General features: G+C 38.5%; 1 protein-coding gene across 2 annotated transcripts in view; it reads right to left on the bottom strand.

The window, feature by feature from the left end:
* Nucleotides 1-1,612: 1,612 nt before the first annotated feature.
* drp2 (dystrophin related protein 2) overlaps nucleotides 1,613-17,810 on the bottom strand; it is a 118,083-nt gene continuing 101,885 nt past the window's right edge. The window contains exons 18-23 of one of the 2 annotated variants that reach the window (XM_015060016.1): nucleotides 15,684-15,749; nucleotides 11,185-11,298; nucleotides 6,196-6,448; nucleotides 3,109-3,226; nucleotides 2,328-2,414; nucleotides 1,613-2,022 (exon numbers count right to left, since the gene is read on the bottom strand). In XM_015060016.1, the coding sequence (XP_014915502.1) occupies nucleotides 2,003-2,022; nucleotides 2,328-2,414; nucleotides 3,109-3,226; nucleotides 6,196-6,448; nucleotides 11,185-11,298; nucleotides 15,684-15,749 (658 nt within the window). In that variant the 3' untranslated portion in view covers nucleotides 1,613-2,002. Of the gene's footprint in view, nucleotides 2,023-2,327; nucleotides 2,415-3,108; nucleotides 3,227-6,195; nucleotides 6,449-11,184; nucleotides 11,332-15,683; nucleotides 15,750-17,810 lie in introns of both variants that reach the window. The other variant, XM_015060015.1, reaches the window with a different exon arrangement.

A 17,810-nucleotide genomic window follows, 5' to 3' on the forward strand; every position in this document is an offset into this window, starting at 1 on the left:
AACCTCAGTCTGTTTTAATGTAACTTAAGTCTGTTTTAATGTAACCTCAGTCTGTTTTAATGTAACTTAAGGTTGTTTTAATGTAACCTCAGTCTGTTTTAATGTTCTCCCTGACCTGTTATGTTTTTGTTCCTTGGTTTTCATGATGTTTGTTCATCAATAAACCTCTGAGGCTTTCAGCTGGATTTATACTGAGATCAAGCTGCTCACAGGTGAACCCTCTTCAGACTGAAGACCGTTTGGTTTTACTGGATGTTGGATTTAAAAGGGTGATTTTAACCTATGCATGTGATTATTTTCACTTATAATCAAAAACCCCCAACTTATTTCCTTCTTCATAATTGTGCACCATTTTCTGTTGGTCCATAACACAAATTCCCAATAATCCACTTTTTGTTTGTTGCAATGTTTCCAATATGAATAAGTTGAAGGGGTATAAATACTCTTATAAGGCTTATAAATAATAGTCATCTCTCCCGATCACACAACCTTTTCTATATGGAAATACTTTCTATCAAAGTGGAATAATAAATGCACAATCCGGAGCTATGAGTACTTTAAAACGACATAGAATGAAAAGATTATTGTGGATAATGATGCTGCCGGAGTGCATCATGGCGGTGAGCCGCGTCTGGACCCCCGTTGTGTTTGAAATTGGCCAAGCAGAGAGAGGGAGGGCTTCAGCCTTGAGCTCCTTCTGTCAATTTCTCTTCACACAGCATGAAAACAATAAGATTCCGGGGAGGAGGTATGCATGCTGATACTGATCAGCATACATTTCCTCAACAGCGCAGAGATCCAGGAACAATACAAAATGGGCTCAGAACACCTAATTTACCCGAATGATTTGGGGGGAAAATAAATCAATCTCCAGGTTTATGAAAGTGTGTGCTTCTGCACAGCGCGTTATTGATCATGCAGAGGCTCCTTGTGCATTTAAGCAGAGTGCAGGTTGAATCGGGATGTGTATGTATAGCAGCAAACGTGTGAAGGGCTCACTTAGGAGAGGCAGGAGACGAGAGCGACGAGCAGAGTGAGGAGCGATGTTCAGCGTGTGCAAACAGAGGCGCTGTGCTGGCGGGCACTTCGGGCAGTCTTTAATAAATCATGGATTTAACTGATGATGATGCACCATTCCCACAAAAAAAACAAGACAAAAACGCTCTTCTGGGGGCTGCCAGCTCCAATTTGCATCTCTTAGTGATATGAAATCAGTCAGCAGAGCCCTGATGCAATTACCAGAATCTGAAAAATAAACCATGATAACACATTCAAACGTAAAAAACACGCAAGTACGACAGCGTGTCAGAGCCACGATGGAGAGAAAAACATTTCTGAGAAAAACCTCAGAAAATCAGAGTAATCTCAAAAGATTTTTGATTTTGAAAAGTCAAAACATTTGCAAGACAAAACCCAGAAATTTTCTTGAAAAACAACAGAAATATGAGTTTGAAAAGTCAAAGATTTCCAAGAAAACCTGAGAGTAATCTCAGGAATTTCATAGAAAAAATTTGGAAATTTCTGAGATTAATCTGAAATTTACTCATTTTTTCTGTCTATGATGGCTCTAAACGAAGTCGTACACAAGTGACTCCCTTCCCCTCCAGTTTTGTATTTTTCCAGTTCTTCCTCTGGACTTTGTGCTCTGATCTGATATAAAGCTTCACACCTCTGAACAACTACACAAATACTGGTAAGCACAGTGTCTTGGTTGGGCGTTTCGTTTTCTTGTTTCTGACCCCCTGACCTTCTGCTAACGATATTTTCCTCCTGGCTCCTTAACATGCCGTCACTGAGCTGACGAAGCACAGCCTGGCCAGAAAGGGCGTCAGTGTGAGCCTCTGGCAGTTTGCATGAGAAAGGCTTTTAGTGCACAGCGATCCGGACGAGAGTTAGTTCTTAATGTCGGCGCCGCCGTGGCAGTCGCAGGGTTTGAGGTGCCGCCGCCTGACCTCGGGCCTCGTTTCAGGCTGTCATTCTGCTTCTGTAGGCCCTCGCAGGGTTAGATGTGTGATGTGGTGCCTGAAATTAAAGAAGAAAGGAGATATAGGAGCGGAAGATGGAAAAAACAGACCAAGAGATCTGCAGCTAAACGGCCTTGCAGGCTGTATCATAACAGCACTGGGATGATTTATAAGTCTGACAGTGACGCTAACCGTTTCTCTTAGCAACAGTCGATGTGTCACTCTTATCGCCCTCCTCCTCTTTGCCATTTAATCTTCCCATCCCTCCCTCCCTGCCTATCGACCCGCAGCAGTACATATTTGCTCTCCTCTCCATGTCTCCTCTCCCCGGGGCAGAGATCGGTGCAGGCTGGATGTACTCACCCGGCTCGGAGGGGAAGACGTTTCTCAGCTGTTCGATGACCTCCTGAAGCTGCAGCACGGTGTCCTGCTCGCGCTCCAAATCATCTCCTGACACAGACACAGTTTTAACCCGTTAGCACCGGAAAAAAAACAGAATTCTGGTCCAGTTCCTACTGCAAATATCTTAATCTGCTTAAAATAGGACAAAACTAACTCACACGTAACGTTTTATCAAGGTATAGGAGTTTGATTCATGCCAGTAATCCCACTGGCAGATTATTTTACTTAAAACAAGACAAATTTCCCATGTTGTTATATTTTATTAGTTTCTTTAAATACTGTGATTTATCACCAAATCCAAGTCTTTTTGTTTAGTTTCTATTGCTATGTCTTAGCACACTTGAAATAAGTAACTAACTTACAAGTAAGATAGTTATTGGCAACATATAGAAATTGTCAATAATAAAATTTTAGGGATAAAAACTTGACAAGTGTCAATTTGTGCTCAAAAAAGTAATTCCACTGCCAGATTATTTCACTTAAAACACTTTTCCCATTTTAACTAGAACTTTTTCATCATTAAGGAGTTACTGACATAAAAACAGTTCCTAGGCTAAAAAGCTACTTGTCAGTTAATTTTGTCTTAATTCAAGTGTACTAAGATATTAGCAGTGGGAACTAAGCCATAAATATTGGGTGGGACTGTGTGTTTTTGCAGATTGGTAGGAAGTGTTTGTGAAGAAACTGTGTGTTTTCTCCTACAGCATGTTCACGGGTTTCTGTGACGCCGCTTGATGCTGACCTGCTGCCTCGGTGTCGGTCGTCTCCCGGCTGGGCGGCTCCCCTTGGCGCCCGCCTCCTGACACCGGAGAGGAGAGCGTCGACAGCTCGGATCCGTTCGCCTCAGAATCATCTTTGGGCTGGGGGAAGAAATAAAACAGTCATTCAGTTACGGGTCTTCACCTTTTTAAAGCTGTAAAGTCATTTCAGATAAAAGAACAAAAGAACGGGCGGTACGGCGCAAAGCCAAAGTGTTTGTACCCTTTGGACGTCATAATTGGATTTATCACAGACCAACAGAAGGTGCATAATTACAAACTAAATTTGTGATTGTATTCAGAGCCCCTGAGTCAACACTCTGCAGAAACGCGTCACTGCAGCTGCAGGTCTTTAGGGAAACGTCTCGACTTGCTTTGCATATCAGGTGGAAAAAACTTTTTACTAATTATTGTCAAGCTGGATTGAGCTACTATGAAGATTAATTTTAAGGTCTTGCCACAGCAAATAAAATAGATTTAGTTTTGGACCATTTGCAGAACATAATAGTCCATCAAGCTGTGAAATTTCATTAATCTCAAGTTGAAGACAGAAGATTTTGTTTATCAGAATGATGCCTGACAAACAGTTTTTATTTTATTTGTTGTTGATCAGTTTTCAGTCTAATAATATCCAGATTTCATTAAATTTTTTTATTGTTGAGCAGGTAAAACAACAACAACAGAAGAATCATATTAAATCATTTTATGCATTTTCAGTTTAATGAATTTGTCAGTTTTGGACACCTGTGCTTTAAACCAAACTTAAAATGTCAGCATTGCTCTAAAACTCACAGCACAATCAAACATGCACGATGCGACACAAAAATATAAGATGCAACACGGCGTGTTTTTGTTTTTAGCAACCCGGAAGCCGTCCTCTGGAGGAGTTTAACGTCTGCAGAGACTCGGAACGGATCCACACGTTCAGATTACGGCTTCCAGACTTTCCAAAGAAACTAATCTGTAATATCCTTCCACAAGGAAAAATAACTCAAAAAAAGTTTTTTTCCTCACAAGCAGGAATACACTGAGCACTTTTCCTCCTCTTCCTCTGTTCACTTTCCATTTCCAAGTCTTAGCGAACATAAGAGGCAGCATGCCGTCCTTCTTTCTTACTGTCTTTCTCATCTTTGTCCCTCTGCTTTCCCCTCATTCACTGACCTGAATGTGCAATTTAGTTACTCTTACTTAATAATTTACACAGTGTCATAATGGTAACAGCATGAGTCAGCTCCCACTCTCCTGTACCGCTCTTTGTTATACGTTTCCTTTATACTGCAGTGAATCTTTTAATACGACCCTTCAGTGTCAGTTCATCCTCGTCTTTTTGTACTGTACCTCTTTGTACTCCCGTTCCCTCCCCTCTTTATAGGCTCCATTGTTGCTCTCTGCACTCGTATGAATGCAGTTATATAAATATTAATTTTTTTCCCATCTCTATGCAGAAAAAGAAATGAGAGAGAAAGTTACTGTGGAACAAAGAAACACCTAGAAGGATTGATCTTCATGCCACTCAGTGATACTTGGTATTAACCGTCTAATGCTGCACATAGAAACGGCTTTTATGATAAATGCTCTGCAGAATAATAGACGCTGTCATTCCGGTTCAGTCATGCTCTCATCCATCAACGATAAAACAGACTCTTACATTATAATTCACACACAAAACACCTGATGGAGAAAGGGATCTGCTTGCTAAACGAGTGAGAAGACACAGATATGTCTGCAGACAAACCCCACTGCACCAGACAGAGGGCAATGTGTTTTTTCTTCTTCTTTGGTTTTATAAATAGTTAATGTTGATTTATTTCAGATTAAATGGAGAAGCTCCTCTTGGGAAACTGAACTTGAACCAAATAAACGGGAAAAACATGCAAACCTAACAAGATACACGGACAAAACTTTATTAAATTAAAGGGGAATTACACAAAATAAACAGACTTTATATGATATAAGGTGCAGAATGATTACAGCTGTGTTTAGAAATGAATATATATCAATTTTGAGCTTTAATTAGCCACTTTAATTTTATTGTGGAATGTCTAAGATGTATAGTGATGAGAACGACCATAAAACATCCTCTGCCTTAAACTGCTGACCAGCTGTTTAACAATGTTGTATATCACTTAATACTTCTGACTTATTTTATATTTTTGATTTACAAGTACCTTTTTTTGTTTGTTGAGACGACATTCGTTGTGAATTTGTGCTCTATAGATAAAATTAACTGAATAAAAACACTTATTTTCTCAGTCTGATGAAGTTAAATCAAACCATTTCTCTTCCTTTATTTCTATTTGCTAAATGCCACAATAAGGAGAACGGATACGTCAGGGATTCATGTAGGACATGGTCTTAAAAATACATCCAAAAATTAGCCTCTAATTAACTCAAATGTGTCAAAAAAGTTTGAATTTGGACACCGCTGGCTGTTAAAGCAAGGAAATTATCTGAAAAACACAAAAAACAAATTCAAAATTCAGTGAAAAACTTGTAATTCAGAGACAAATATCAGAATTCAAAGGAAAAAAGTCAAAAATCAGCAATTAGGGTCAGAATTGGTAGAAAAAAAGTCTAAATTTAGAAAATGAGTTGGATATCAGATAAATATAACAGGAATTCTGAGAAAAGTCAGAAGTTGGAAATTAAAGTCAAAAATCAGAGAAAAAAATTATTCATCGGAAAAACGAAATTTGGCAACTGAAGTCAAACTCCAAAGAAAACATTTGGAGTTTGGAGGAAAGAAACTCAGGGAAAAGTTTAATTTGGAGACGGATCAAAGTCAAAATTCTGAAATCAGGATAGTTTTTTCGTTGTGACATCAGCGATGATGTGGGATAAAACACGCCAACATCAATGTGAAGCGGTCCAGAGCGCAGCGTCTCTGGAGGTTTCTGGACAACATGAACGCATCGTTTTCTCCCTTATCAACTCAAACCTGAACAGATACAATAAATCAGATTTTTAAAACACTAAAGCTCATTTCACCAAAAACAGGAGAATCATTAAAAGATCCAAACCTGAAACTCATCCTGACTGCATCTGCTAAACCTCTGATTTAAAGCTTTCACCTGTAGCAGTAGCTCCCTCAGTCGGCGCAGCTGCGACTCCAGCTGTTTGTTGTGGTCCTCCAGGATCTGCATCCGGGTCTCCAGGCGCGTTTTGTGTTGCCGCAGCACCCGCGCCTCAGCCAGCAGCTCTTCATCCTGCGCCCCTCCCGCGGTGGGCGACCCGGGGCCGCCCTCACCAGCCTCGGTTAGCATGGGAAGTGCCGCCGCCTCTTCATGTTTCCACTTGAGTCGCCTGTACTCGCTCTGCAGCACCCTGAGGACACACAGCGGAGGCCGGATGAGGAAGCCGTCAGGCCAACTTATTGATGCAGGAGGCAAAAAAATATCAATATGATGTATATTTATTTGCCTCCAACAGAAAAATGTACATAAACATTTAGTGCAACTGGAATAATCTCACTTAGAATGAGACGCTGCTCAGTGTGGCGCGCTACATTTATAACTACAAATGTACTATAACGCAAATGAATGTTGACAACTCACCCCATTGAGATTAATCATCTTTAATGCAAGCTTTAATACTCAGCACGCACTATTTCTCCTTGATGTGACACAATATTGGGAAAAACCGTTCAGAGTTTGTAGACCCGTGATGCATCGTTAATTAATTTGATTTTGGACACGCTGACCTGCAGGCCACCGACACTGATGTGTCTGGAGCAGCAGAAAGCAAAGACTGGCATTAAGAGAAAGAACAGGACTTTTTCTTTCTTAGGCATCATTTAAATTAAAAACTTAATGGACTCGTCACCAAATCTTTCACTGCAACTTTTAGGGTAAAAACAAAAGAGCTGTGAGCAGTTTGCTTTTTTTTAATCTGTTTCCATTTATGTGTGCATCTTGCTTATGTCTCCATCAGGATTTATTCTGCAACATTTCCAACAAGATTGATGAGTAATTCTGATCCTATACCAGTCTAATTGTCCCAAAGCGACTCCCTCTAGCAATTTGGAGTGTTAGGACATAAGAAAATGGAGCACAATAGTCCAAAAATGTTGAGTACTTTCAATCTGGCAACTAGAAAAAAAAATTCAAGTTATTTTGCTTCTTCTAACTAGTCTCCTGAGTTCTGTAGTGCATCAAATGTTAAAAGAAAAGCTGATGCAACGCCGTGGTAAACATGCCTCCAACCACTCATCTGAAAGTTAAAATGACTTTTCCCAAAGTAAATAAAGAGTCGGTTTTAACACTTATCTTTGTACTTGTGCAAATGAGAAATACATTTACATTTTAGATGCTGCAAATTATCTAACTTTTAGTTACATATTCTGTCTTCCAACAGAACAAAACAACTTATTTTAAGTCAGATGTTGCAGAACTTGTTTTGGAAAATCTGATAAGTAGCAATAAAATCTAATTAATCAATCCCCTGCATGTGTGTGGAGGGCTTTAGAGCAACTATTTGTTCATTTATTTATTCACAACTTTCTAAAGTTCTTGCACTTGCAGTGACTCTTTGGGTCTTCAGTCATTCTTGGATTTGTAGCTGGTGGTTCTGATGATGACCCAGTTTGGACTTAATGCTGTGTTTGGTTTTCTCTAAATGTCACAGCCAAAACTAGCAGATCTTCACCAAATCTGACCAAGTGTTCTTGTCTAGTATTTAGTGCAAATATCTTAGTAAACTTAAAATAAAACAAAACTAACTTAAAAGTAACTTTTCAGCAAGTTGAAAGAGCTTGTTTTAAGTAAATAATTCCTTTATATCAGTAAAAAAGTATTAGTTCCACTGGCAGATTAGTTAACCATGTGATAAGAGAAAAAAATCTGCCAGTACTTTTCATTAATATTAAGGAATTATTGACTTAAAAGAAGTTTCTATATCTTGCTTTAAAGTTACTTCTAGCTTTGTAAACTTGAAATAGAATCTGTTTCAAGTTTCAAATGCTTTGATTTTGTTTTTGCAATGTTGTGGCTCCCTGTAACTGAAGCAGGGAAACTCTTCCAAAAACCTCAAACCATTTCTGAATCATTCTGTCATAAACTTTAACACTTTAGATCCTAACTGAGCTTTGTGGAGTCTGAGATGAAGAGTCTAGTCTTTTACAATTTCTTTAAGTACAGTAATGTCTGAACTCTGTAGACGTTAGGAACTTAACCTTGTTTGGTGACCTATTTTATTGTACTTTTTTATTTATCCTTTACTTGGATTAAAAAACCCACTGAGATTAAAAACTTTGTCAATCTAAATTATCATTGCTGAGTCTTTCCATATTGTATTCAACTCCAGTACTTGAGTAAAAGTATCGATACTCAAAATCAAATCTTACTCAAATACAAGTAAAAGTTGCTTGCTCAAAACTTTATTCAGTACTGATGTACTTACTTTTTAAAATACTTCAAGTGTTCAAAAGTAGAAATTATATTTTCTAATAAAATCAGGTAACTTGCTGAAACCACCTGATTGTACTGACATGTAGAACCACTCTACTACAAAAAAATCTACACTACTTGTAAAAACTTCAGCATAAAATGCTATTAAAAAATTAAAGCTATTTTCTTTATTTATTTAAAACGTCCCCACAATCGCATGTCAGTCAAAAAAAACAGCAACAGCGGACTACAAAGCTCTGCTGAGCCAAAAGGAACGAGTAAGGACATATTCCCATTTCAAAAACGTCACAAATTAGCCCAGCCCCGTTACCTAGCAACCCCATGGAAGTCCAGCCCCTCACCTAGCGACCCCACGGAAGCCCAGCCCCGTTGCCTAGCAACCCCACTGAAGCCCAGCCCTTCACCTAGCAACCCCACAGAAGCCCAGCCCCGTTACCTAGCAACCCCATGGAAGTCCAGCCCCTCACCTAGCGACCCCACGGAAGCCCAGCCCCGTTGCCTAGCAACCCCACTGAAGCCCAGCCCTTCACCTAGCAACCCCAGGAAGCCCAGGCCATTACCTAGCAACCTAAACTGAACTAATGGACTTCTGGACAGCTGGACTACAGAAATGTAGTGAGTCAAAAGTCATAAGTTCCCCAAAAAACAAAGACTCAAAATACTCAAAATATTTACTTGAATGCAGTGCTCAAATAAATGTACTTTACTGTCCATCACTACTAGCCAGTTATATTTTTACTACATTTAAAGATCAGATTTAGATAATTAAACCACAGTAGGAACCAGATCCCTTTTAATGTGTCCTAGTATTCAAAATAAAGTTTTAGTCTTGACTCAAAACACACGAGTAGTTCTCATTAATGCTGTTAGTTTGGGTTTTTTCAGCTATGTAGTGGATTTATTTCTTTGTGGCCCTGATTTATTGCGTGTACACACAAAACTACACAAACACCATGTTGGGGCATTTTGAGAAAAATAGAAATAATAATCTGGTCAAGGTTTCCAACACCTGGAGGCTGTCAGCATGTGCGAGTTTACATTGCTGTAGGTTTGTAAAGGTCACTGCAAAGCGAGGACGAGACAATTATTCATATGAATCATTCGCATAAAGATGCCTCTGGTGACAAATTAAGTGCATGTAGGAGAAAATGAATTAGCGTCATTTATGGAAAATGTCTGAACCCCAAGCACATACAAATCCAAATCAAAGCATTAATATTTTGTGTTTCAGACTTGCTTTTCCTCTTGCATCACACCAGTCAGTTCATTAGGAGCTTTTCTCCTCTCTCTTTTGGACACAGGGTGTCAAAGCGAAGCTCGATTTACAGCTTCTTCCATGTTATCACACTGCTGTACACATTTGGCTGACAGCTATGTGTTCAGAGTGGGTTTTTTTCTTCTTTATTTTCAGTTGGCTGTTCAAATGACTGTAGATTTTGAGTGTGTTTACTCTCAGCAGGAGATATTGTTGAGAACAGTGCAAATGATAAACGCCTGCACACTTTTATTGAGCTTGTCTCACTAAACCAGGAGATGACGCTGCAAAAACATTTTATCAAGTATTTTTGGTCTAGTTTTAGTGTAAATATCTTATTCAACTGACTTACAGGTAACGTTTCAGAAAGATATAGGAGCTTAGTTCAAGGCTGCGTTCACACTGCGCAGTAGAGGGCGCAATAGCGTCGGAGTTCTCAGTGTTTTCCAACCACCATAAAAAGAAGAAGAAGTGTTCAGTGTTTGCGGAAGTAAACATGGAGGCTAACGGTGGAGCTTAGCTTACATATTTGAAGATGCTGTCCGACCGGAGCAGCATATTAACAACTTAATCTTCATTACAGTCCGTCATGGTTGTTTTTATTGCCTCTTGCATGTATCAGGACGTAGAATAGTGACATTGTTGAGTATCAATGATGTTCAGGTCGGTCACATTTGAATCGGATACCCAAGTCGCCTGGGTCGCATTCGAAAAGAATCGGACTTCAGGCTGCAGTGTGAATGCAGCCTAAGTCGGCAATTCCTTAACAGATGATTATTTCACTTGTAATATGAGAAAAATGCTATAAGTGAAATAATCAGCCAGTAGAAGTAGTACATTTTTAACAATATTAAGACTTATTTACTTAAAACAAACTCCTACATGTGGCTGAAAACTTGTTAGTTTTGCCACTGACTCCAAGATTGTCATTAGGACAAGATTAAAAAATAAAACAATATTAAAACTATGGTCAAAAATAAATTTTTGGAAACATATGGCATCAGAAACAAAACTGGTTTATACGGCTTAGTTTTACATTTTACATTTAGATTTTCCATGTTGTAAGTGAAATAATCTGTCAGTGGATCAACATTAAAGAATTATGTATTTAAACCAAGTGAATAATTTCTTGCTAAAATGTTTTTTAAGTTAGTTTTGTCTTATTACAAGTTTACTAAGGTATTTGCAGTAAACCCGACACCAAAAATACTTGGTAAGATTTTGTATTTTTTCCAGTGCAAATAGTCAACAAAGCTGTTATTTCTGATGAGTATTGGTGGATATATCTGGTTTACTTCCATTTTATTTTCCATAAATGATCAGCTCGGTCGATAAATACTTCAGGGTTTGTTGTGCATAAGTCAAAACTTAAGCGTTCGGACATTTTCCCAGCTACAGACCTGTTCTCGTTCTCCAGGCGGGCCAGGGTGCATTGGAGCTGCTCCTTGTCCTGATGCTCCAGGTGAGCCAGCAGCATGTGCTGCCCGCAGGGTGAATCGTGGTCCAGGGCTGGGCTGGAGTGACGCAGGAGGTACTGATCTTCATCCCTGAGTCCCCCACACAGGAGACAGCACACTGAGCCACCAGCACACAGCCACCAGCAGCACAAAGCAGAGCCAACGGCGCGGCATCACAGCCAAAGCAAAGCAAGCGGGATGATGAGGACGGGGGTCACAGGACGAGACAAAACCAAACAGGATGGGAGAAACCCGGCTCACCGCACCATTAAACCTCTGACATTTACCAAAACGGCTGAGCTCATCTTTAACTTCAACACAACGCAGCTCCAAAAATAATAAAATCACCATTGACACTGAAATAGAAAAGATAATGTGAGGCTCTATTACAGCAGACCTGAGGCAATAAATAGATGTCTAACTGTCTGGCAATTATTGTAATGGATGTAATGGAAAGACAGTTATTTTGCAGTTTATGTCTGGTAATAATACTTCTGCCAGTGGAGACAACTTTATTGGATTAAAGTTAACAGAAAGTTATAACCTTTTTATTTTTATGCCTGGTTAAACGTCGTGGTGATATTTGGAAAAATCCCCAGCTTCATTTCTGCATCTATTTAATGTGTTTTAATCCAACCCAGACCACAGCCTGTCGCATTAACAATTAATCAATTAATCGCATGATAGATTAACATGAGCGCAATAATTTCAATTCTCATGATTAGTATTTATGTGTGTATAGAGACATTATAATCCATTTTATTTATGGTTTTGGTTGTACGTAAGTTTTTATTTCCATTTTATTTACTGTATTTTGGTGTTCATTTTGGATATTTAAATATCTTTCAGTTCCTGTGTTAAGTTTTCTTCAGAAGATTAAAGTTGATTGGTCTTTGAGAGGGCAAACTCGCATTATTTTTACCAATAAATTACTTGAAAATGGACTCAAAATAACTATATAGTCGTTTATTGTCCAGGAAAATACGTCGTCGTGACAGGCTGGCCTGCAGACTGCCTCAGAACAACTTTCTTTCACACATCGCTCTTTGCTGCTCAGTGTGGCGACAGGATGCTACGGTGGCTGGGAGGTCCAAAACCCTACAAAATCTGAAAAACTTTTACAACTTTCAAAACAAAGGCACATTTCAGAAAACAAATTAATAATACGTGAAACACTTTTACAAGCCCCGAAGCAAATGACAAAATCAAGCCAAAAGGGAATGTACCAACTCCCAGTCCTCATTTTAATAATAGTAATAATACATCAGACTTATGTGGCGTTTTTTAATGTTCATCAGCCCTCAGAGGAGAAGATGTCGGTGTCTTATACTTGGTAGTAACTACATTCTGTAGGCTGCATTTTGGAAATTTTAGTCGGCAATTTTACAGAAGCTGCACAACGTCAGAAAAAACAAAACAAACCATCACCGTCCTGCTACTTCCTGTTGTCATCGTGTTCAGTAGCAACATCTGGATGCTGATTGTGTGACTTGTGTGATGCAAAAAGAAATGTTTCCATTACCATTCTGTGAAATATATTTTATGACCTCATTCTAGTGTAGAAACGTCTTGTTTGGAAATTGTCGTGTTTCAATTTGTGTCATTTGGAAAAAGAGACAAAAGATCTGAGGAGAAACACAATCTTTCAAATTAAAGATCTATTTTCCAACTCTGGCCTGGTCATGACTTTCAGGAAGAGCAGCGTCCAAAATAATGAGACTGCAAATCCGAGCGTATGAAGAGGGCCTCTTCCTCACGGTGACTCATTGCTGCTACTCAGCCTTGTTGACAGAACTAAGATTCCAGCTATTTAGGAAGAGCTGGAAGGAGAAATGGGCTTCTTTAATTTAAAGGTTGGAAGTTTCATGAGCTCCTTCCTGGAGGGCGTGTTTCAGATATGACCCACTAACAGGAGGTCTCCTGGCAAATCATTGACTTGTTGGGGAGATTAGATTTCGTATCTGACATCTGAACACCTCAGAGTCCCGGCAGATAAGCTGGAGAAGGCAGCTTCAGAGAAGGCTTTCTGGAAATCTCTGCTTAAGCTGCTTCCCCTGCAGCTTTTTCCTCAATGTGTGGCAAAGGCAGCACGAATGGATGTAGCAACAAAACTTCTGCAATACAAAATATATCAAAAATATTTATCTGTTGATTAGCTTTGAAATTTACTGTAAGATTGCTTTGATATTCTGACTGAATAGAGCAACATCATACATTTAATTTCTATTTATTCTTTTTTACATTTTGTGACATTAAAAATAAAAACTTTATAGTATTTTTAATGAGATTTTAAGCAGCAAATCAATATAAAGTATAGCATAACCGCAATATAGATGGAAAATGCTTCTTGAGTTTCAAGGTAATCATGGAAAACAAATCTGAGGAAGTGTAGCATGGATTTGCAGTCGACATTTTGTGGACCAACCGTTCAAATTCAAAAATACTTTATTGATCCCAAAGGGAAATTAAATGTTCTTGAATTAAATATTAATTCAAAATTATTCAAAGAATTTACTGAAACTGCAGCTGCATGTCTTTGGGGATTTACCTAAATTGGGTTTGCGAATATGGAGGCTGAACGCTTTGCTCCCACACTGTGTTTTTGTGCAAAAACACAAAACCGTATGAAGGATTTTTGATCTAATTTCTAGTGCAACTATCGTCATAAATTTAAATAAAACAAAACCAACTTACAAGTAACTTTTCAGCAAGAAACAGGAGTTTATTTTAAGTCAATAATTCTTTAATATTGATGAAAAAGTTCTAGTTCACTTAAAACACAGGACAAATGTCTTATTACAAGTGATATAATTTGCCAATTGAATGGCTTTTTCATCAGTATTAAGGAATTATAGACTTAAAACAAATTTGTATATCTTTTAAAATAGTTTAGTTTTATTGCACTAAAAACTAGACCAAAATTACTTTTGTCAAAGTAAGTTCTTGTAGTTTTGTATTTTACCTTTATTCAGATGAATAAAGGAGTGTAAACACAAAAATCATTTTATTTTATATACAGTTTAACAGAAGAGAGATTTGATTTTCTGAGAATATCGTGAAATGTGCAGAGAAAAAGTTTTAAGTATTCAGCTAAATTTTTCGGAGACTATTGTTGCACTTTATTTTATTTTTGGTGATGCAATGTGCACAAAGTTAAAAAAAGCTAAACAGGTTCTAAAAAGGAACGATTTCATTTATACTAATGTTGATCTATCTAATAAAATTGTGATAAATTCCACTGAGATTTATCATTTTCACGTGACAAAAATGTGAAAAACGTCAAGGGGAATGAAGACGTTTTCGAGGCTGTGACCGTGTTTCACCTCCGTTTCCTGCCAGCAAGTACAGTGAGTGCAGAGCAATGTAGAAAGATGAGGGAGTGGAGAAAGCTGTGGACAGAGACAGCAGGAGTCAGGACAGAAAACAGCATGATAGCAGCCAAAACACCAGCTGGAGACGCAGATAGCACAGCAGCACGTTCGGAGCCATGCGGCAAAAAAAGCTGCACTGACAGACAGAGTGACGGGTCTGCAGAAGCAACCCCAAATACAAGACCACAAGAGCAGAAAGCAATGCTGCTACTGGAACCGAGCGGCTTGTCATGCACAGCAAACACGCTCAGGAGCTCAATTATAGATACACATACTTGTAGAGTCACATGCTGGAGTTCTTAAGATGCATGCATGTATGAACAAAGGCTTGAGAAGCACTGACGTCAGAGGTAAAACTTGTTTTTACCAACTTTTGTTTTAGACAAAATAAAAAAATTGCTCTTTATGTGGTGTCAATCACCGCCTTCTCTCAGAGGCAGACAGACATAACATTCATCTGAGGAGAAATAATGAGCACATTTCACAATGCACACACTGAGAGATGCACCTGGAGCCCCAAAGACCATACAACACTGTGCACAGGGCTGCTGGGCACACAGCGACGACTTTAAAGTGCAATGAAAGAGAAAAACAATCTCAGAGGAGCAAACGTTCGACAGCTCACACCGATGTCAACAAACAGTGAGACACGGACTCAAAGGATGGCTTCCAACAACTCTAACCCTCTTTCTCCACTCTCAGATTTCCACAATGAGAAGTGACTGCCTCATTCACATCAAAATAACACTTCTTCCACTTACTGCTACTCACTCTCAGCCAAGTCCTACAAACAGGCTCCCTCCACTATCTACACAAATCCAGAGACTCGAACCGCAGCAGGCGAGTCGCATGAAGGAGGACGACGCTCCATGTGGGTCAGTCCCATTATGTGCACGATTACTTACATGATTACCCAGTCGTACAGTAACAGACCAACATGCATGTTCAAGCTGGAGCACAAACATGATGTCTTCAGGGCCAAAGGGCGCGCACACACACGCAGACACACACACACACACACATAAAGCAGCGACTGTAATCAGGGCGTTTGTTGTGTGGCCACATACTCACAGGCTCTCGTCTGGAGACAGGCTATCCGTGAAGAATGAGCAATTCTGGTTTTCCATTTCTGCCAGTCTGTAAACAAACCCAAGTCAGTCAGTCAGTCAATGAATAAATGAATAAATAAATAAACTCACAATCAATCAATCAGGCGTGGTCTCTAGTGAACATCCCATTAAACAGAAATGTTTTCTGGAAAAACAGCCAAAAGTCAATAAATCAAAAAGTTAACCTGCAAAAAATACGACAGCAAAATTACTACAGCTCTGGAAAACATCAAGAGCCCTGAACTCGACTGAAAGATATTCATTTCTAAACTCAGATATTCATTTCTAAACTCGGATATTCATTTCTAAACTCAGATATTCATTTCTAAACTCGGATATTCATTTCTAAACTCTTCCTGAATTAAAACATCAGGTTTGCTGTTTCTAAATGAATATGAACTTGTTTTCTTTGAATTATTTGAGGTCTGAAAGCGCTGCATCCTTCTCATTATTTTGACCATTTCTCATTTTCTGCTAATAAAAACTAAATTTTTTCTTTGAATTTCAGAGACATGTTGTCAGTACTTCATAGAATAAAAGAACAATGTTCATTTTACTCAAACATTTACCTATAAAGAGTAAAATCAGAGAAACTGTAGTTTTTCTCTGATTTCTTAATTTTTTCCAGAGCTGCACATTCATATCAAAATATCGCAAAACAACAGAAGAGGACTAGGACCACTGAAAAAATAAAATTCAGATTTTTTTTCTCAGAATTTTATTTAAAAAATTAAGAATTCTGAGGATTCAGTGATGCTGGTTGTTTAAATAATCAGAAATTATTTAAAGAGGACATGAAGAAGCTCTAGTAGCATATTTAGAGCTAAACTTAACTTTAAATTGAATTGTTTCATTGCCAATTATTTCCATTTCCAGAATAGAAATAACTCATTGAATTTTGTATTTCTCCACAGAGCAGTCAGTAACTACAACTGATCTAAAGCAGAAAGTCATGAAAGCTGCAGATTTATTCGTGTGTTTATTTATCACATGTACAAGTTTTGGTAACACTTTATTAGAAGGGGTGTGCATAAGACTGGCATGACATAACACCTGCCATAAACATGAAGGAGTCTTTATGAATGTTTCTGACAGTTGTCATGAAGCGTCATTCGGTAAATAATTACACTTTTAATGCAAAGTTGCTCTAAAAGTGCCAACTTTGCATGATTTTGTAAATTATGATAATTTAATGCAAAGTTGGCATTTTTAATGGACTTTCAATGCAACTTTTAGAGCAACTTTGCATTAAAAGTGTCATTATTTACCGAACGACACTTTATGACAACAGTCATAAACATTCATAAAGACTCCTTCATGTTTATGTCATGTTCATGACGGTGTCATGCCAGTTTTATCCACACGCCTTCAAATAAAGTGCTACCCAAGTTTTTGTGGCAATGCAACATTCACCAAGACATTAAAATAGGACCATTTGGGAAATTAAGATGTTTGCCGAACTGAAATGTTACTAAACAGGAACACCAAATTATATGTCGTTTATAATTTTATTGACTTTACCAAACATTCAATTCAAAACGAGGGGCTTGGATTCATACATCTTGTTTACACGGCTACTAGAAAGGCTGGCAGCCTGGATGTGTAAAGCCTTCAGAAGTGTTTGAAGGCTCTTGCACCAGAACTTGTTGTTGCAGCAACATGTTCTCAGATTTTGAATAATTGCATCCAACCAGCAATAAACTGTCTACAAACATCTGGCTCACAAGATTGCAGAATGGCAAAAATGCTTTTTTCGCCTTAGAGAAAGAGCTATAAAAATGTCCACAAGGACGGAGGATAAAACTGTACTGTGGCTGTCTGGCAGCCTGCAGGCAATAAAAAGCCTTTTTAGAAATAAACTCTTCTGAAATGTAAGCCAGTGAGGAGGCAGAGTGAGCGTTTGGGGGTGTTTCAGAACGAAGGACTGATTTGACTTTCAGTGGACAGCCGTGCTTCACAAGCTGTGAACCGTTTACTTGATAACATCAAATACAGGGAGGTGGTGAGAATAAAACAACCGAGTTATTAACCTGATAATGGAAGAAAGCCAGAGGTGACCAAGCAAAACCATATTTTCCTTCGTTTTGTA

This window comes from Poecilia latipinna, unplaced genomic scaffold (genome assembly GCF_001443285.1).
Source record: "Poecilia latipinna isolate Pla-1442-1.1 unplaced genomic scaffold, P_latipinna-1.0 Scaffold1677, whole genome shotgun sequence".
In the NCBI taxonomy this organism is placed as follows: domain Eukaryota; kingdom Metazoa; phylum Chordata; class Actinopteri; order Cyprinodontiformes; family Poeciliidae; genus Poecilia; species Poecilia latipinna.